General features: G+C 44.3%; 1 protein-coding gene across 1 annotated transcript in view; it reads right to left on the reverse strand.

The window, feature by feature from the left end:
* Carmil1 (capping protein regulator and myosin 1 linker 1) overlaps positions 1-20,903 on the reverse strand; it is a 259,669-nt gene that overhangs the window by 44,857 nt on the left and 193,909 nt on the right. The window contains exons 24-28 of the mRNA XM_051169309.1: positions 16,558-16,656; positions 10,056-10,184; positions 8,294-8,425; positions 2,726-2,901; positions 307-394 (exon numbers count right to left, since the gene is read on the reverse strand). Of these exons, the coding sequence (XP_051025266.1) occupies positions 307-394; positions 2,726-2,901; positions 8,294-8,425; positions 10,056-10,184; positions 16,558-16,656 (624 nt within the window). The remainder of the gene's footprint in view (positions 1-306; positions 395-2,725; positions 2,902-8,293; positions 8,426-10,055; positions 10,185-16,557; positions 16,657-20,903) is intronic.

The following is a 20,903-nucleotide window of genomic DNA, read 5'->3' on the forward strand; positions in this document are numbered from 1 at the left end:
ATCTTACTGGAGCAATAACAGTGCATGTATAACTAAAATTGCTCATTTGGGACATTAGTCTTAACATCATCTACCGAAACCATTCGATCTTCATTAAAACTGGACAAGATTTCTAAAAGCGCTCGCATCTTCTATCCCCTGTCATTCAATTTTAATGCATGCCAGGACGGCTAGGAGCCATAGGAGAGGACCAAGGAACGCCAGGCTCTCCATCCATCATGCCGAGGCAGAGAAGACAGAGGAAAGAAACCACACCCCTTCCTGGAGCCCAAAAGAGAAAGCCTGAGTGCTGAGCCTGGCACTCACCAGCTTCCGGTGGCTGTTGGAGAGAGCTTCCAGGATCTCATCCACGATTCGGTCAGACAAGAACGAGGCCACTGTCAGCTTCACCTCACTGTGGGTACCAAAGGGCAGAGAAACTCTGTAACTTGTATTGTGGGGTTGGTGGGGGAAGGTGGAGGGGGCGTGGGGGGATGCGCCTGTGAGGCCATGCTGACAGGCCGACTGGAACTCCATTCCTGTCTTTGAAAATGAAATGGGAAGACTGAGGATAGGTCTAAAGATCCCAAACATAAGTCTTAAACATGGCCATAAACACACATGTAACAGATGTCCATCGTCAGTGTCCACTCGCCTCTGCATTTGCAGCTTGAGGTTTATCAGTAGAAATGGAAAACACCTGGATAAAGAGGAACTCAATAGAAACCGCATGGGCATGTGGCACACTGCGCCCCCTGACAAGGACATGGGCTGACTCCGGCTGCAGAAAATTCAGAGTCTAGTCTGGCTCTTAAGCCTCCATTATCGCTTCAATATGCACACACTGACACACAAACACACAGCATGTAAAATGTTTTCACCAACAGAACTGTTACGCTATTTCTGCTTTGATGTGCCTTAAAAATGCACTGTGACAGAGGCTATTTCAATTTTTAGTTTGGATGCCCCTTGATCTGACCCTAGACGATTCCCCAGCAACAGAAAGAGGCTTATAGGTTTTATGTAACAGGCTCTGTCACTAGGGTTCCTTCGAGATGGCTCTCATTTAAGTTAACATTTCAGAGGCTCCACCATCCATGAGCTTTGGGACTGAATCACCTGACTATACGGTGCAAGGGTTCACATGCCCAAGACTTCCAGGAAAGTAATAGGAAGCCAGTCACATACCTCCACTCTAGAATTCCCTTCTGAGCGTAGGCTGCATTTGACGTCAGTAATAGCAATGTTTTCAGAACAGACAAATGAGCTGTCATAACAAAATGACTTAATCCTAACGGTGAGGTTGAATGTGTGTTTGCGCGACAGGAAAATCTCTGTAAAGTGTGACAGTTTGCAGTAAGACTTCCCTACTCAGGAAGGTCAATGCTGGCGGTGCAGAAGGAAGCGGGGTTAACTCTAGTGTAGATCTACCCAGGAGGACTCTTCCATTCTTCTTTCATGAAGCAAGGTCTCACTAATATCTGACTTGTCTGATATTTATTTAAAACCTTCAGTTGGGTGTGATGGCTCATAATCAGAATCCCAGGATTCAGAAGGCTGAGGCAGGAAACTTGTCATGAGTCTGAGGCTGGCCTAAACTAGAGACAACCCCTGCCTAAAAGTCATGATGGATGATGATGGTGATAAATGCTGAGGACAATTAGTTACACACATCAGAGGTGTCCAGGGGAGAGTCATTCTGGTCTTATACTAGAAACATGGAACAGAGTCCCTACCTGGGCTCTGGAATCCAGTGGCAACAAGTATTTCCTAATTCTCACTAGCCACAACTGAGATTTCTAGGCTCCGTACTTCACACTCTTTCTCTGTCCTTCTCTCTGAAGATGGGGAGGGGTGCTTTACAGACTCCAAGGTGTAGTATCAAAGTGAAGACTTTGTTTGATGTCTCTGATGTCGTCTATCATTTTGTTGCTCATCTACGTATTTTTTTAAAAATAAATATTCAGAAACAGGTAAAGGGGGAACTTACAAAGTTCTGAACCTGGGCTTTCAGCCATCACATTCTCCAAGTAAGAAGTACACTGAGCTGACCTAAGTTTAAAGCAACGCTGCCAATGCCGGGGACTCTGAAAATCCAAAGAAGTTTATAACTACATCTCCTAAATACTGAGATGTTGGCACACTCCTCACACCTTTCCAAAATGATGCCTAACAACCTCAAAGGCTGGAATAAAAATGTGGTAGTAAAAAGGGAACTCATCCTAGAGATCTGAGTGAGGCAGGAGGATTGCTGTAAGTTTCAAGTTAGTCTGGGTGACAGAGTTTCAGTACAGTCTGCACAATGGATTGAGGACCCCTCATCAAAACAAGCAAACCAAAAACCCAAAACAACACTAACAATGACGACAACAATAACTGGCAGGGAGGGAGGGGAAGGGAGAGAGGGAAACATCCTCAAACTTTAAGCCGGTGACTTAGAAAGTAGAAGATAAACGCGGAAATCACAAACTAGGGATTACAGCCATGTCCTCCTCCTTACATATAAAACCCTCAGAGAGCGGCAGGCTCTATGCTCTCAGGCAACGTATATAACGTGGACAGCACTCTTACCTGTGTGTATTCTCTGTGCATTAATGCATAGCCACGTTTACATACATTCTCCTCAGTCAGCTAGCCACGTCTCAACACACTCCTTGATGATAAAGCCAGCAGCACTATCCTGCCCGGCAGCCTGTTCTGTGCCTCAGTACCACAGTTCCCCAGCCTAGTAACACAACAGATATACCTAATTTTGTTAAGAATGTCAATTCCAGACTGTTCCAACAGGACATTCTTAACAAAGGTGCGTGGGATGGAAATCTTTTCGGTGCTGGCGTGGATCAGGTCCTGTCGGATGTGGGCTTTCCTCATCACATTGGGGCAGAGGTTCTCGGCCGCATCCACCATGGACTCTAGCAAACCCTGCAATGCAGAAGAGGAAGATAATGACACGGCCATCAGAAACATTGAAGATGTACGACACCAAACCCTCAGAGGACAGGAACACCTGAGGAGATCTGTAACTACTGGGTGACTGATGAACTCAAGGAATCACTTTAAATCAGACATTTGGCAGGACCTGTGCTTCTCTTGAGCATCTGAGGTACTCTGAGTGGCAGCTGAACTTAACACAAAGCCATGAGTGAGAAGAATAAAACATGCAAGTATCAACCTTTTACATAGCAACTTGCCAGAGCAGATAGAGCTCCCAGGCCCCAGAAAGCATGTTTAACAGTACAAACTCAAAAATTAGAAATCCCTAAAATATGTATATGATTTCCCAAATCACACAAACCTCAAATTATATTGAACCGTTCAATACCAAGATGCAACAGGCAGAAACAAACTAAATCACTGAGATAATTGCCAATTTTACTCTTCTAAGAGAAAAGCTTTCATGTTGGATAAAACAGTGGTTATGAGCAACATGAATAATAAGAGAGGAAAACATTTACAGAGACCCCTATAAACAACCTTAATAGCAGCAGCCAAATACATGTGTACACAGCCCTGAAGCATCTGAGAGGTGAAACTGCAAATTCCATCCTTCCAACATCCGTGAAGATGGATGGGGAAGCTTCTCAAGGGACCTTCCTTCACAGGTGAGGAATGTTAAATGATTTGCCCAAGATGGCTGATGGGATTGCACCACGGAGAAGGGATCTGCGTTCCTGTCAGACGCAAATGCGAAGGCCAGCTGAATGGCACTGGACAAAATTATCCACCTATAACCCTAACACCAAACAATGGGTCAAGATGGCGCTTCACGCTCTACAAAATAATCTCATCCAGGATGCTTTGCAGGACACATGGAACACTGAAAATAAGGCTGATTGTGATATACCTCCTGGATAACAAGGAAGGTGGAGCTCAGAGGAGGCAAGTTCCTTGTTCAAGGCTACCCAGGGCTTACTGGACTCGGTGAGGTCAGGGCTAGGGGTCTCCTGTCTACTGCTCTTGTTTTCTCCTCTAGCAGTCTCTTCTGACACCCTAGTCTGTCCAAACCTTTGCTTCAGGACAGCAAGAAAAACAGCAGCCGCAGCAGCAACAACATCAAATACCACTAAACTCAGAAAAAGCTCAGAAAGAACCCTCTGACCAAATCAAGGTCAGACTTGACAGAAATCCTCCTACACCCATCAAGGCTCATGTCCTAAGAGAACCTGAAATTTACCAGTGGAAGTTTTCACCATGTAAGCTCGAGGAAAAGAAAGCAAGAACTACACAGTCCCAAATAAACATATTAAAAGGTAAGGCCAGAAGACGGGGCTTGGGGGAAACAGTCTTTACACTAAAACATCCCAAAGCCCATTTATTCTCTATGCTTGTCCCAGCAGTAATGTTAGGAGGCAAAGGGGGTAGGGCAGGAGGCACAGTGCTGTTCTGATACTGGACATAGGCAGCCCAGAGAGCACAGGGACTCTTAAAGCAGGAACTCCGTACACCCTCATTTTGCCCTGGTGTGCAGTAAGGAGGCTTCCTGAAATAGTCATTTTGAAAAGTAGCCCAAAGAACTATTTGAACATTTTTTACCTAATAATTGAAATTCTCACCACTGGTTATGACGCAGCATCACCCTGATCAAATATCAGAGCAAGGAGTGATCAGCATGGCTAATATACAATTCTAACCAAGGGGCTGTGGTCTAGACAGGCCAGCAGTGGCTACCCTGGACCACCGTCAGGATGGATAAACCCACGGTGCTGAGCCAGACCTACCCCATTTTTCATCCTCTGCAATAAAAATTACTTTTAAAAAGTATAAAAGGATCCACTTGCTGTAGCTCTTGCTGGCATGACACACTAGCTCTAGAAACCCTGAGAAACAGGAGCAGGGCTCCTCTAACAAGGAAAGCTTGCTTTTGGAAGTGAAATAAGGAATGATCCTTACAGCTTAGTTAGTTCTGTGGATTGCACTTGGATACATAATTTTATGGAAATCAATGCATCATGAGGTTACTATAAGTAGAAAAATGTGTACCCCCTCCCCCCACCTTGTGCTATTTGTGAGGTCAGTAGAAGGGAGTGGAAAGGAAGTAAGGGGTCTTCAGGCATGGGGAGTGTAAAAAAAGCACACATTTCAGTTAAGAGACCATTAAGAAGTAACGCCGAATGATGATTCACTGAATGAGGACTTGCTGTGACGACTCATGACGGAAGCTTTCAGAGGTGAAGGAATTTGACTCTCAAGGTCCAGGACTGACATGTGAGTGGGGAGAGGGAAAAATAACACAACCAACACACAGGCAACTGAGGGCTTGGGGCCTGGGGGTCGGAGAGAGGAGAGAAGAGGGTTCTAGAACAATTACAAGCAGAGGACACTGCTGACACTTGACAAGTGCTCAGAAAACTCCACAGCAAATGTAGGAAAAGCCTATGCACAGAAGAGCATCATCTGTATTATCTCAGGCCTTTTAAGTGTAAACGTCTTTTACATTACATTTTTATGCTTTAGTCCCACCCAAGAAAAATTAGTCAGAATCAGCTTCAACCAGTTTAGGCAGTTAAGGGGAAACAGGGCAATCTGTGGCTCAGACAAGATGAAAAACCAGCAACAGGTGAGAGCTGTCTGACAAGAAAGGACCTGTTACCATGTTTCCCGCCAATCTAAATGACATCCATTCTTACAGTTGGAAGAAATTCTTACAGATGCTCTAAATGGTGGTGGCGTGAGGAAGGAAACAGACGGAAATGGGCAATTTTCAATAGAAAAAAAAACAAAAAAACAAAAACAAAAACAGGGCTGGGTATGTAGCTCACTGATCAAATGCTTACCCAGCAAGCATAAAGCCCTGAGGCTAAGCTCGCACCATAAATAAATAAATACCCAAGCACTGCTACGCTATTAAGGGAATAAAAACACACAGTAAATTTTCTTTCTTAGCCTATTACATTAAAAAAATGTTAGAGGTGCCATGTTGTACCATGCTGCTCGAATATGAGAAATGAGCAGTTCCCTCTCTGCGTGACATGTTCGTAAATCCAGGCAAAAGCCAAAGGTGCTTCACCCACCAATGGGGCAGTTACACAGATTCACCCCAACAAAGCTCATCAGAAATTAAGATGAGGTCACCGGGCTACATCTATGCAGTGCAATGCATTCTTGAAGCATCCGTTAGCAATGGTGCTGTCTCACTACTAGGCCTACACTAGTATGATTGACCCTTTGTGCAAAAGGTTCCTAACCATTTGCACAGAGACGGGGTGCCTAGGCGGATGCGATGTTTGCATTTCTTTAGTTCTTTAAAAGTTTACTATTGGTGATGGTTAAGTATTCCTCATTTCATTCATATAAGAAAGTATCTGTCTTGTACCATTTATTCTTCACGAAGGATCCAAGTGTTATTTACTACTATGAGGTCTAGAAAGATCCAGAAGCAGCCCTGCTCCTTTTCACCCCCACCCCCACCCTGTCTCTGTTCAGTACACAAATAGCCACAGCGAAGTAAAATTCACCCGCTGCCATCAACATCCCTATAGGACCTGCACAGGGAGGTGGATTAGCGGCTAAGAAGCCACAGCATGTTCTGCCTTGTTAGCTTAGTTTTCAGAGAGTAATTAGTATATTGTAAAGGTGTCATCGTTTGCACCTCAGCTCCTCCGCCACTAGCTGCAGAAGCATTCCCAGGAGAAAACGGATTAAATAATTAGAGAAACTCAAGGCATCCTTAGAAGGCAGAAATCCTTCTGAATGTGATCCGTGTAATGGAAATTTTGGGTTTTTTGTAGACTCAGTTATGTAAACATGTTTTTGTTTTCATCCCAAGTGTGGGATTTTTAGTTGTCCGCAGCTGATAATTGTCTCATGAGGGGCATGGTCTTTGCCAGCTGGAGTTAGTTGAATTCTGGGGACTCTGAGGGGAGTAAAAAAGAGAGCATGAAGGGAGAAGGCGGTGGTTTGGAGGAGACTGGCATTGGACTGCCTGCTGCTTTGCTGCTGACAGCTGAGACTGGCAATACCCCAAAAGAAGCCAACGGCACTACCCAGCCAGAAGAAGTCAAGAGGTCAACATCTCCTGGTTTCCTCCTAATCTTCTTTCTTACCAGGGGTTGGGGGGTTAAGAGGGAAGTAAATGTGTTTAAGAGCCCTAAATAAAGTAAATTTATGAAAAAAAATCATCTCTGGGGCAGCTGAGTTTTGACATCACCTTTAGAAAAAGACAGAATTCTGCCTAAAAATGGGCAAGCTTGGATGCAGGCAGAGGCTACTGCCAAACTCTGGCAAGATAGGGTAAGCAAGCCCTCAATAGTTCCTGCCCTACCAATATGTCTGTCAGAAGGCTGAAGATGATGCTCCAATGTTACAGAGAGTTTTAGGTGACTGTTAGGCAGCAAACTGTCATTTTTTTTTTTTTTTTTTTTCACTTTGGAAGCTGCTAACCTGCACTTCCTGTTTACTCAGGTAATTAATTTTATTCCTTCTCAAGTCTCTGATGGGATTGAAGACCAGATAGTTTAGTTTTACAATTAAGCGTAGTTGTTTAGGGGTTAAAATGTTTTTAAGTCTAGATAGATGTTTTACATCGACAGAGATGAGGTATGATAGGTATTGATTTACATTCAGAATTTCAGACTCACCAAGATAGGAAATACGTTTTCTTCAAGATTGTCAAATACAAATAGTCAAAACACTATGAATGTAACTTTATTATAATTCTTGATTGTTGTTCTTCTTGCTTTATGTAGCTTATTTTATATATGTGTAATAATAGAAATGTATATGTAAAAAATATTTAAAGAAAAGAAAAAGGTATTCTTAGCTTACCTACACCCTTTAAAGTCTTGGGGATGTTTTAAATCCCCTTTTAACCAGTAGGCCAATAGGAGACCTCTGTTTATTTGGGTGCCCTACAGCTCCATTCTAAATAAATCTGTTTATTCATCCTAACCATGTCAAGAATGGTTGGCTATGCCTCTATTGTCGTTCTCCATGTAAGGAGCTGGCAGTGTCTACATACAGTCCTCACCACGTTTTCCACTCTCCAAATCAAATGTAATGCAGCTATGTTCCCCCAGAGCACTCTGCTTTTGTGGAAATCATCCTGACATCGGTAGCAGCAAGTCATACAGAGTGCATTCAGAGATCTGCCACCAAAAGTGAGACTTACTACATAGAAAAGCATTCTAAACCACATACACTAGACTAGACATCCTTTTCACTTGGATCCCAGGTGTCTGCTTCAGTTAGTGTGAACACACAAGCACGCCCCCCCCCCAACACACACCCTATAAACACAGGAAGCTACAGTACCCAAAGCCATCAAACATAGTTATATTATTGCAAATTCATTCCCCAAATAACAAGACCCACAGACCTTCAGTTGTTCATCAACAACTCTTGTGACTTCTCCCGCCATTGATTCCAGGGTCTCCTGAATGGGACTGGATGACAGGCCACCAGCTCCTGTCCAGGATGCACCGCCCACATGGTATAAATTTGGTAACAACTGTAAGAAATGTGAAAAGTAGCCTTGTTGTAATTGAACAAATATTTCAATAAGCATCAAGACCACTGTGGAGCTTTGGAGAGGTAAAGAAATATATTAGAGATCATCCATCCATGGCAAAGGCACAGGTGGTAAACTGAGGCATCTGTTCATGCTCGGTGAACCCAGGCAATGCTAGCGTATCAGCACAGTGACACCAGGAGATGGCACAGCCGTTACTACCACTCAGCAGCTGTGAGGCCATGGAATTGGTCAGAGTCCTTTGTACAGTCTTGTCTTTGATGTGAGGATTGAACTATTTTTACCACTCTTGTCACCAAAGATGCAGGTAATTTGCCGTTACTCTTCAGACAGCAGTTGGTTATCCCATAATTCCACTCAGTTCTGACACTCTCTGCCTAGATGTCTAGTCAGATGCCATAAGAAAAGGACTCAAACCAATAGGGCTCCATCACTCAGCGGCCAGTCACAAACCTAGGTCATCACTGGTACCTTGGGAAAATTGATTATAAAGTCCTTGGGTTAGTGACTTGCTGGAATGCCTCACTAATCTCAAGAATGCACCTTCCTCACCACTGCTGGTTTCTAACCCAGACAGTGAAATGGACTCACTACATTGCCTGGTACTGGGGTGAGAAAGTCACCTGGGTTTGAGGAGAAGGAGCTTGGGGGCAAGGCCATCTCCTGGTATGCCAGCTTCTAAGCACCTTGATGTGGCTATCTGAACCCATCTTTTAAGAATTCCTGGAAGATGCCTTCTACAATTGCATAGTTGATGATGTCGTGGAAGCTGCATTTGAGGCATGGTTGATGATGTCACTGGTCATGACTGACTCCAGCCCTTCCCTTCCAGCCTGAGGTGTGGACTGGACATGAGAGCTGATGTTTATCCTGTGGTTGGCTCCTCCACGTCCACTCATGAATGCTGCCACACTGAAAAGCTTTAATTATCAGCAACTAAGATGCTACTGTCACCTCTGTCATTCAAAATGTCCCAGGGATTTAGAGGCTCTGTACCACCATCTAAGGACAATGGCTCAGTAGGTATTGTTATTTGCACCACAGGACTATTTGACGAATCTGTAAAGTCCCTCACACAACTGTGACCATGGGAACAGCAAGACGGCTCAGTGAGTACTCCCCACCAAGCCCAATAAACTGAGTCTGATCCCTGAGACACACATGTGGAAGGAGAGAACAGACTCCCACAAGTTGCCCTTTGACTTACACACCACACACACACACACACACACACACACACACACAAAACAACAACAATGAAACAACCAAATAAAACCACTTGTGTAATCCTCACAGCAGAAGAAAGAGCCCAGGTTCTGACTCACAATTACTCTGTTTTCTATTAAGTCACACTTCAGAGAGTAAATTCTTCATGTGTAGCAGGCTCTCACTATGCCACCCAGGCTGGCCTCATAACTTGCCGTAAGGACCAAATTTTACCACAAAGGAGGTGTCCTGTTAGAGATGACAGTGGGAGTTTTGTGCTGTCAGTTACTCGGGGCTCAGTTTTATCCTCTGAAACTCTCATTGTCCTCAGCCCTCTCATTTTCCTTATTAGAAATCAGCATGGGTACCAACAGGGTAAACACAATTCCAAGAAGAAACTCACCGTTTTAGAGTTCTTAGCGTCACGCATGAGCCGCTCTGCTGCCCTTAAATCCTCCTGAATAGCATCACCGGCACAGGTTCGTAGGGAGTTGAGGTGATCCTGAACCTTCACACATATTCGGTCAATCATCTGTGCAAACCAGAGAAGCATGCAAGTTGGTACAGAAACAAGGATACAGAATGGACAGTGGAAATTTCAAGAAAATGAAACGTATGAGGTTAGAAACCTCTTGCCGGACTCCATGAGAAAGGTGGCTGAGCAATTGTTAAATTAGCCTAACTATACGTACAAGAAACCAATGGCACATCAAACTCCGGGAAAAGATGTGAGACATTTTGGTAAAAGATATAAAGCATTTTTTTTCTCCCTTAGAAACGAATATTGTATAGTGAATCATGATTCAATTCTTGTAGCTCCCAGTGATGTTCTGCTAGGCAGTGACTCTCATTAACTGTCATCAAGTGCCCTGTGGGTGTCAGACATAGGGAGAGGTGCTGAAGAAAAAAAAAAAAAAAAAAAAGTCTTACGCATTGCCAGGAATAGTGACATGACAATAGAATGCTGACAACTGCCAGCTGGTCTCAATTGTATAGAAACCAAAACAGCCTCTGGAAATTGACAGTTTAAATTTTCTATCATCTAAAGGGCTTCTCATAAATTGAGACCCACCAAAGCATAGAATAAAGTTTGGAAGTTGGAGGGGGCTCTAAAGATGAGGTTCAGTTGGGAGAGTGTTTGTCTAGCACCGGCGAAGTCCTGGGTTCGATTCCCAGGACCATACAAACTGGGCATGGTGGTGCACATCAGATAGTCCAGTACTCGCTGGTTGAGACATGAGGATCTGAAGGTTCAAGGTCATCTTTGGCAACCAAGAGGACAGACAGGACTACCTGAGACACTGTCTCAGTCAGTGAAGGAGGGATGCGTCTTGTTATGTTAGCATGGGTAATGATGAAGCTAACACCACTGAGTGCCCATCCCAACAGCTTTGCCTCACAAGGTATTTGTACTTGAATCGTTTTCAACAGGTCCAGGATTGAACTGTAGGACCCAAAGGAAGTGGCAGGGCATTGCATAGACAATGAAGCAGAAGGCTTCAACATCCTTATTTTAAATCTGCCATGGGGCAGACCTACTGTCCCTGCAGAACCTGCAGTTCTCTGACCTCCCAGGAGTGGATGGATTATTCCTGTAGTGGGGGTGTTATGCAATATGGCCATCCCTTGCTTGGGGTCTCACTCCTGGTCCTCACAACCTCTGGAGCCATGAGCTGAAATAGCCTCTATTTTTTTTTTTTAAAACAGTCAGCCAGAAGTGAGTATATAATAAGAAATGAAGAAGGAGAACAGATTCATTTCAAGTAAACAGGAGTTTCAGTGCTCTTTGAAACCTTTCTCCAGCACTTCATCATAGTTTATTATTGCCTACTTTATGACCTTAAAAAAATAATGTTGGGGAGGGGGGAATGGGAAGACACAAGTGAGGGGATAACAATCAGGATATAATCTGAATAAGCACTTTAAAATGTGTGTGTGTGTGTGTGTGTGTGTGTGTGTGTGTGTGTGTGTGTGTGTGTGTTTAGCTAGGCAGCTGGAAGACGGACAACTTAAAAGCATCTTCAGCTACAAAGACAAATTTGAACTCAGTGTTGAATATATGAGATTTGTCTCACTAACATAAAAGGAATCATTGTTGTGTTGGTGACATGGCTTAGCAGGTGAAGGCACATGTAGCCCAGCCCAAGGAACTGAGTTCGATCCCTGGAACCCCCATATGATGAAGGAGACAATTAGCACCTGCAAGGAAGATGTCCTCTGGTCTCTGTGAATTCACAGCACTCAAGTGTGCCTGCCTCCTGTCCCATATGCAAATAGATAAAAGTAAAGAAAAAAAAGTATTCACCCTTCAGAGACCTTATAAGAAGTGCCCTGCCCTAAAATATACTGTTTAATTGTTCCTTTTTTAAAAGCTAAATTATCCTTTTATTTTTATTTTTGAATACTTTGATATTGTGTCTAGGAAGCTAAAGTCTTCCTTTCTTCTCCTACAAATTCCAAAACAACAGAACTGTCACCAAAACCAGGACATGACTCAGTTTGGTGGACATTGTAATCCATGACTGATCGGTTGGGTTGGATCCCCAGCACTACAAAAATGAAATATAACTGTAATCACTTTCAGGCCTTGTAATCCCTACCCTCTAGAGGCAGAAACAGGACTATCACCACAAGTTTGAAGCCAGCCTGGGCTACATGGTAATTTCCGGAACAACCATGCAACATTGTGAGGCCCTCAAGACAGTGGGTGGAGTGTGTTTTTAGAAGACATACATTCTGACCTCAGAGCCAGGGTGCTACAGGCGGCAATGCTTTCCTTTAATAAAACAGGCTCAGTATGTCTTTGGTATAATAAAGACAATTCAGTGAAACAGCATCGCTCAAAGTATCGCTCAAAAGTGTTGACGCGGTGCTGTAAGAGTAGCGTTGACACATACAACAACCCTTCTATTGTAAAACTCCCCGACTTCTTGTAATTGAACTAGCTCGAGCTCCTCATAGGAAAAGTTGTGTGAAGTTCCTCATTTCACCTCTGTTCTCCACCTCCAATCTATGCTTACAGGCGGGAATCGCATACTTTCCGCATTCCCACAATGCCCTGCGGCGCACTGACTCCGTGTTTCTAAAAAAAAAACCTTCATGATGGACATAAATGTTTACGCTTCAAACTGGTAGTATTGAGTGAGACAAAAATGGCCATAAATAATTCACATCTTACTAAGAATGGCTTTTCTAATTTCAGAAGATAAACCAGATATACTTCTGAAGCCACAAAAGGCCAACCTGAGAGGCACATGCTAACAATACAATAAAGTGGTCCTCTCTGCGAATACTGAAGAGCCCCTGAAGTGTGTGTCTTCGGTGCTCACGGAGGAGAGAGGGTTTAAGTGAAATCCACAGAAGCGGTCTCCACGTGGTAGTTTTAAAGCCAAAAGGACAATAAAATCAATAAAATCTTAGCTTCTCAAATGAGACAAACTCATGTCGTAAGGGCTCTTCCAAGCATTTGTTAGGATTTAACAAAAACAAATGCAGCCCACACGGAGCCCAGGGGATGTGAAAGGCACACTATTTACTTAAGATGACATAGGGCAAAGTGCAATGTTAAAATTGGGGTTGTGGAGGGCGACTGGGTATTTCACTACCATTGTATAAGTCACACCCCTGAAGTACATAACTGAAAACACTGGCAGGAGGCGCAGGAAAAAGTCTGCTCTATCTGCCCCATTACAAAGCCTCATGGGAAATGAACTGGTCCTTTCAGTTAACCCTCTCAGCTTCATCTGACACACACACACTGCTAGTGTTCATTTTCTTTTCACGGCTAACACACGAAAGTGTTGCCTGCTGTGGTTAGGGTTGTTTGTTAGCCTGACCGAACCTAGAGCCATCTGGGAGTCTGGCCTCTGAGCTTGCTTGTGGGAGATTATTTTGATGACGCTGAGGCAGAGCCTGCTCACTGCGGGCAGCACTGTTCCCTGGATTGGAGCCTGGACTACGGTCATCGGGCAAAGGACTTGAGTAGCAGCGTGCAGCCACCAGCTTCGGTCTCCTCATGGATGCCCTGTGCCCAGCAGTTTCAAAGCTGCTTCATCCTCACCATCGTGAGAATATACCCTGGCACCGTGAGCCACAGTGAGTCCTGTCTCCCACTTCTATGGGAATGTGCACTCTGTCACTGCCGGACGGGACCTTTTTTTATCCGCTGCCCTTAATGTCCCCCTAAACTCTTGACATATGCGTCACTTCTCTCCCTTGAGAATCTGCAGTGGCCCAAGTCAGCATCGTGCACATATCTGAACATAATTCTCTTCTCTTCCCTCATCTTCTCTTTGGTCTTAACACCCCCAATCATTACATTAATGATACTTGTTTTCACAAGGTTATAGTGCAGTGGTCACCAGCCAACTAGCTATAGTTGAGGTACGCCTTCCCTGAATTTGCTCTTCTGTCTGGAACCCTCAATAATACGAAAAGTCACACAGGAGGAGTGGGCAGAGCAAGACTACCCACTTCCGTCCTCTGAGCTGGCTGAAGTGCTGGTGGCTTCTCCAATAACCCATCACACAACTAATTCATAGTACACTTGCAGAGCCGAACAGGCCCCTTCAGGGCTACTGAACCAAAGCAAAGCACCCACTAGCAATAAACACCATCTTGAGTCACTCTCAATTTGTTACAACTGCTCCTACTTCCACCAAACAGCCTATGTGTGGAAACAATGATCTTTTTTGTTTTTTTTCTATGCCAATATTTCTTTATTCACATAGCCATGCTCACGGTGCATCCAGTGTACCGGGTACGTGGTTTATGGTTGTGTCTAATCCAAGCGGCAGAAAGGGTAACCTGCCACAGATACACAGAGCCTAGAACATTCACTATGTCAGACAAAGTGTCCCAAAACCTGGTTAAGAGAGCTTATCAGGTGGGGGAGAGGGGTGAACTCAAAAAGCAGAAAGGCAGTATTGATTCTAATAAAACTCTAGACAAAGGCACCAGACCCAAAAAAAAAAAAAAATGCACAAAGAGCCGTGCGATTTCAGTGTTTCCTTCAAACACTGTGATTCTTCCCTGGGGCATGACTAGCAGTTAGGGGGCTAGGGAACAGTTGTCACAGAGGCTCTAGTCTTCCTGGATTGGCACATCTCAACACTTCACGGTATGCCTCCCCTGAAGTCAGTGAAATGATTCAAGAAGGAAAATAGCTGGTCATAAAATCCTAAGAAGTCCCCGAAGTGAAAGTTGGCAATGCACCCAATACATAATGGCTCAAATAACTCAGGATGAGCCACCGATGCAGAGTTAAGCATCTATATCCCTCTCCTGTGTGCAGTTGCTGTCCAAGGAGAAGATGAAATCTGCTATGAAGAACAAGCACTAGAGATGGCACAGAGTGGGTTGGCCTTCTCTCTCTCTCTCTCTCTCTCTCTCTCTCTCTCTCTCTCTCTCTCTCTCTTTCTCTTTTTGTACAAGGGGCATAGGATGTCCTCCCAATTATAGAGAAGTTGGGACGATATTGGATTAAGAAAGAAGCCTACATTTTGGTATCTCATTATGGGAAAGGACATAAACATAGGTACAATGTTGATAGTCTTGTTACTTTTAAGGGCTGACACTAAACCCAGGGCTGTGGTGATAGCTAAGTGCAGAAGAGCATGGCAGCTCTTTTCTTTTCTTTTGTTTCTTTCTTCTTCTTCTTCTTCTTCTTCTTCTTCTTCTTCTTCTTCTTCTTCTTCTTCTTCTTCTTTTTCTTTTTCTTCAAGACAAGGTTTCTCTGTGTAGCCCTGGCTGTATACCAGGCGGCCCTCGAACTCATGAAGATCTGCCTGCCTCTGACTCCCAAGTGCTGAGATTAAAGGCGTGAGCCACCACTCCCGGCAGCTGGGGTGCTCTTGCAGAGGACCTGAGTTTGGTTCCCAGAATGCACAGATCAGGCAGCTCACCGTAGCCTATAATTCCCGCTCCAGGCAACCTGACACTTTTTCCTGGCCTCTTTGGGCATCTACACTTATGTGTGCATCCATTCCACCCCATTAAAAATAAAAATAGTTCTTAGGAAAAAAAATATATCTGCTAGTAAAAGTAAGCTATAAAGTTCCCAAATAATTCTAGTCCCAAACAGGGTGAAAAATTAGATTTTTTAAGACCTGGCAAAATCTAAATAATGCTTTCTTTCTCAAAAGCTCTGCTAGGTCAGGAATATTAAATTTTTTTTCTTGACACATATTACTTGACTTTCACTAATTAAATAACACATGCTTCCTATAAAGATGTGGGCAATGCTGAGATGTCTAGGACAGTAAAGCCAGCCATTCATACACTCTGAGATAAGCAATGACAGTAAAATAAAATAAATCCTGTCAGTTTCTCTCAACCTTCAGAGATAACCACTTGCTTTGATTCTACTGTAGCTTTCACCTCAAGTGGTTTGTTGTTGTCATCTTTATATTTGTTTTGTACTTTAAGAATTTGAAACAGGGTCTTATGTAAGCCAGGTTGGCTCTAACTCTGTTTATAGACAAAGATGACTTTGAACTTTGAATCCTTGTGCTTCTGACTCTAAGGGCTGGGATTATAAACTGACACCATCTTAAGCTTCCGTACCAAATGTATCTTTATTTTTCATGTCTATCAATGACCAAGAATAGCATTTGGTTCCATTAAATGTAAAGTCAAATCAACTGTTTCTATTCAGCTTTCTTCTATCTTGAGTTGTCACTTTCACAGTCTCCCAATTTTCAACACTTATAAAGCAGCAATTTAATTTTTTCCTTTCCTTTAGCTTGTAGCTTCTAGGATTTCATTTTAATTAGTTCCCCCTTTATGTCTCAAATACACTTTCCTCTCTTTCCATCTGCTGTGATTTCCGCAGGCCAGCCCCTCCTGGAACTGTACTCTGCAAGCCTCTGCTGACAGCAGGGGCATGGCAGTGGTGGCGGCCTTACCTGCTGGGTGGTGCTGGTGACAATGCCCTGCTGGAGGCGGTAGGCCTGCTCCTGAAGGTATTTTCTAGTCTCGTGATTCCGGAGCAGATAATTTTCTATCTGTAAATGGAACACATATATCTCTCAGGAACATACTCTGCTTCCTTGGAGAATAAAGTTATCAGTGAACCAGTCAATAAGCCTGATGCCAGCTCTTTGACCCCACAACCCGTGAGGCTCAGACAGAGCTCAGACACGGAGTTTATCAGAGGTGTTTTTAGTTGGAAAATGAGCTTTCAGGTAGCTGACGTCATGGCTGTGTGACTCCGAAACTGACAAAGATAAGCTGGAATTTGGTGGGAACGCTGCAGGCTCAGGGTTCTTGTCTCTGGATGGCACCCGGTTTAGAAGTGAGTCTCAACAAAGGGGGGGAGATGGTGCCCTCTGAACCCCAGCCTAATCCACACCCCAGAATTGATCAGCACCTGGGAAATTATGTTAAGGAAGAAAGGAAAGAGAGGAAGGCAGAGGTAGGCATTGAGGAGGAGTACTAGGAAAGGGAAGGAGAGAGGAAGAAGGAAAAACAGTTGAGGATAAGGGAGGGATGTACAGAGGGAGGATGGGAGGGAAGGAGGGGAGAAGGAAGTGAGAGAAAGTGGGAAGAATCAGTATAAAAATAATAACTTTCGTATATTCTAATTTTTAAAATCTACCAAATTTTCACAGTTTCTCAAAACAGGGCTGATTTTTAAAAAGTGGCAGCAAATAAGAAAATACATTCCTGCACAAAACAAGAGGCCCCCAAGGTGGTTTGACAATTAGTATGTCTAAACACAAACTCTTCTGAGAACAGGAATGATACCAACTATAGCCAGAAGGAAAGGAAGTGCTTAGGAAGATCAGCAGGCCAAGGGCACTCTCTGAATAAAGGGTGCAGGAGCAACTAGTTAGACTGATGAACACCACAAAGAGGCATTTAGGAGGACGTGGGGTGAGCTGCCTATAATTTCAATACTATGGGGCAGAAGCAAGAGGCTCACTGTGAGTTTAAGGTCAGCCTGTGGTACACAGTGAGTTCCAGGACAGTCTGCACTACATACAGACAGCTTTCCCCCGAAATAAATATACCTCCAAAGAATGATTTGATGGACAGGAGATGTAGCTCAGTTAATAGAGTGCTTAAGTAGCAGACGTGAGACTCTGAGTTCAGTCTCCGGTACCATATAAACTAGGCGTGGTGGCGCGTGCCTGTGAGCCCAGCCCTGTGGAGGTGTTAGCAGAAGGTTCAGCAGTTCAAATGTACAGTCGCTGGGGAGAAGAGCTTCTGGGCGCACGTGTGGAGGGTTATTGTGATCAGTGTTACTGGGTGTGGGAAGATCCTTCTCAGTCATGGGCGGACCCATTCTCTGGGCAGAGGATCCGGGACGGTATAAAATGGAGAAAGTAAACCGAGCACAAGCATTTTTCTCTGCTACTTGAGCTCACATGGACTATGAGGAGCTCTCTGAAGCTCCTATACCTGTGATGTCCCCACCATGGACTATAGCTTGCAGCTGTGAGCATCCATCACTGTCCATCTCATCCATCCTTTCTTCCTTGAATTGCTTGGGTTAGAATATTTTATCACAGCAACAGAAAAAGAAACTAAGGCACTTGCTTATTAAGCAGGGTGTGTGTGGCTGCCCAGTAAGTGCACACACACAGACAACACAGACACACACACACACACACACACACACACACACACACATGTGCGTGCTTTCCTTGATACACAGGCAGCTACAGCATAAGAAACTCCCGTATGCAGTGAAGTCAGAAGTGACAAAGACAAGCTAAAAAGGAGTACAAGGCCAGGCTGAGCTATATAAAACACTGTCTCAAAAAGAGAAAAGGATGATTTAAGATGGGTAAAGTGTGCCATCTTGTTTTATTTCCCTTCTCCTCTTTATCATTTTAATAATGCTTCTTAACTATTTGGCTTTTAATTTGTCACTGCAGTGCCCTGGTTAAGAAATGTCTAATAACTGTGAAGCTCTTACTGTTATTACATTTTCATTTTAATTTTCCATATGCTAAAATAACTACTACTCAATAGCAATTAGGAACGATTAAAACCCACATAGTAATTACCTGCATCCCAGGAAACTAGAAAGCAGAGCAAAAGCGCTTTCCCATGAAACACATAGGAGAACAGAAAGCTCCCTTCCCCCAGCTGAAGCATCATTAACACAGCACAGAGTGCCGCGGAGCTAGATCACATGACTTGTGCCTCCCAGCAGCCAAATCTTGCCAAGGTGACACATCAATGGGAAATTTTTTGCTACAGAGGTTCAGAACAGTGACAGGCACTTGAGGCCATCCAGTGTTGGGCCCTTTGTCTCCTTCCCTGTCTTTTTACACCAAGGCCAAAGCCTGAGAGCATCTGTTCCTTCAGGAAGGTCATCTCACATAGACATGCGACAGCCCAGGATGGCAGGACCTGTGGTCCCAGCCCTTTCCCAGGTCCAGCCACCATGCTACACAAACTAATCTGGGAAGGAACATCGGTGGTTTTGTTGTTATTGTTTTAAGAAAAGTAATCTGTGAAGTTTGTTCTTTTTGTGTGTGTATGTGTGCAGGTGCCTGTGTCCATACAGTTGTCATTTCTAAATTGTTGTGTCTCTCTATTTTGGTTTTAAAGACAGGCTTTCTCTCTGGCCAGGAACTCCACAGTTAGGTTATGCTGGCTATCTAGTGAGCACCAGGGACGCTCCTGCCTCTGCCTCTCCAGGGCTAGGATTAATAAGTGCATACTACCCGTACCCAGATTTTGTGGGGACTCTGAGAGCAGACCCATGTCCTCGCCTCGTGTATGAGCAGTAAGCACTTTCCAGCCTGAGCCCTGTCGCCAGCCCCTCCAGGCTTCTTTCTGAGAACAAGCTTAAAGGAGAGAGGAACGGCAAGCTCTGTGCGTCTATGTCGTCAGTCGTGGACCCATTACTACTGAACTTAGTGCGCTAAGATTTCCTTCCACACAGCACTCCAGACAGATGGCATTGCCCTATTTCATGGGGACTAAGAGCTCAGAGCCTGGTTACTGTCATGTGAGGAGGAGCCAAAAAAGTCATTGTCCTAGTTGAGGGGATGGCAGCCGGGGCAAGATGGAGAAGCTCCAAACCCAGGTACATGTCTCCAGAGTCAGAACCTGCACAAGAGGTAAATGTCTTGGATCAAAAACAAAGGAAATTTGCATTTAAAAACAATTCATAAGCCAGGCACAGTGGCATATGCCTGTAATCCCTGCACTTAGAGAGACAGAGGCAAATCTGGGATAAAAATCTGGGATAATTGCTTTCGCCATTCTAGATCTTTCTTTGTCACTTCCTATTATTCATTCTGATTAGCTGTGGAGAATGAAAACTTTGAAGTCCACATGGGCTTCTCCTTCAAGGAGCTCATGGTCTGTGTGGTGGTTTAAAGGAGAAATGTCCCAGTAAGGTCATGTATGTGAATTTGAAATTGGTCCTCAGTTGGTGTGCACTTGGGGAGGGGCTATGGAGCCTTGAGAAGGTGCAGCCTTGCTGAAGGAGCTACATCACTGGGGATGGGCAGACCTTGAGGGCTTATAGCCTTGCCTTACTTCCTGTTCCGCCTCTCTGCTTCCTGTGTGTGGCTAGAAATGTAATCGGCTTTCTGTTCCTGCATCAGCTTCCCTAGTCTGCTGTCATGCCTTTCTCTCTGTAATGGAGTCTATCCCTCTGCAGCCATAAGCCAAGCTAAATCCTTTTTCCTTAGAATCGGCTTTGGCTGCGACGTTTTATCACAGCTACAGAAAGGGACAAACAGAGTCTGTTGGGAGAGGAAATGAAGAGGTGAGTAAAGGGACTCAATGTCCAGGTCAGGAAGTCTCAGGAAGGCCATCTGTGATGTCCAGGTCAGGAAGTCTCAGGAAGGCCATCTGTGAAACTCCCTAAGGGGCCCATGCGGGTGCTTGAGACACTAGATTTCAAGCCTGACAGCCAGGCACGGTAGTGTAGAAAGAGCTGAGTCTTGCTCATATAAACTAATAGTTCTCAACCTTCAGTGACCAGAAACGCTGGTACAAACAGACTTAAATCTTACCTCTCTGGTTCAACATTGCAGTTCCCTGAGATGGGACAGAATGAAAAGTTAGAGCTGGTAATAGATGGAGCAGGAGGCGGACAGAAGGCAGATCCCAGATAGGAATGCATTCTGTTAGGGAGGCCAAGCTTTATTTGTCTGGAAAGCTGGCAGCGAATGATGGTGTCAAGGTTTGGCCTATTTAGCTTTATCCTAGAAGATGGTGGCTGATTTTTATAACATGGAAAAGAGATAGGTGTTGCCAAATGTGGCGAGATGGTAGTAGG

Source organism: Acomys russatus, chromosome 3, assembly GCF_903995435.1.
Source record: "Acomys russatus chromosome 3, mAcoRus1.1, whole genome shotgun sequence".
NCBI lineage: Eukaryota > Metazoa > Chordata > Mammalia > Rodentia > Muridae > Acomys > Acomys russatus.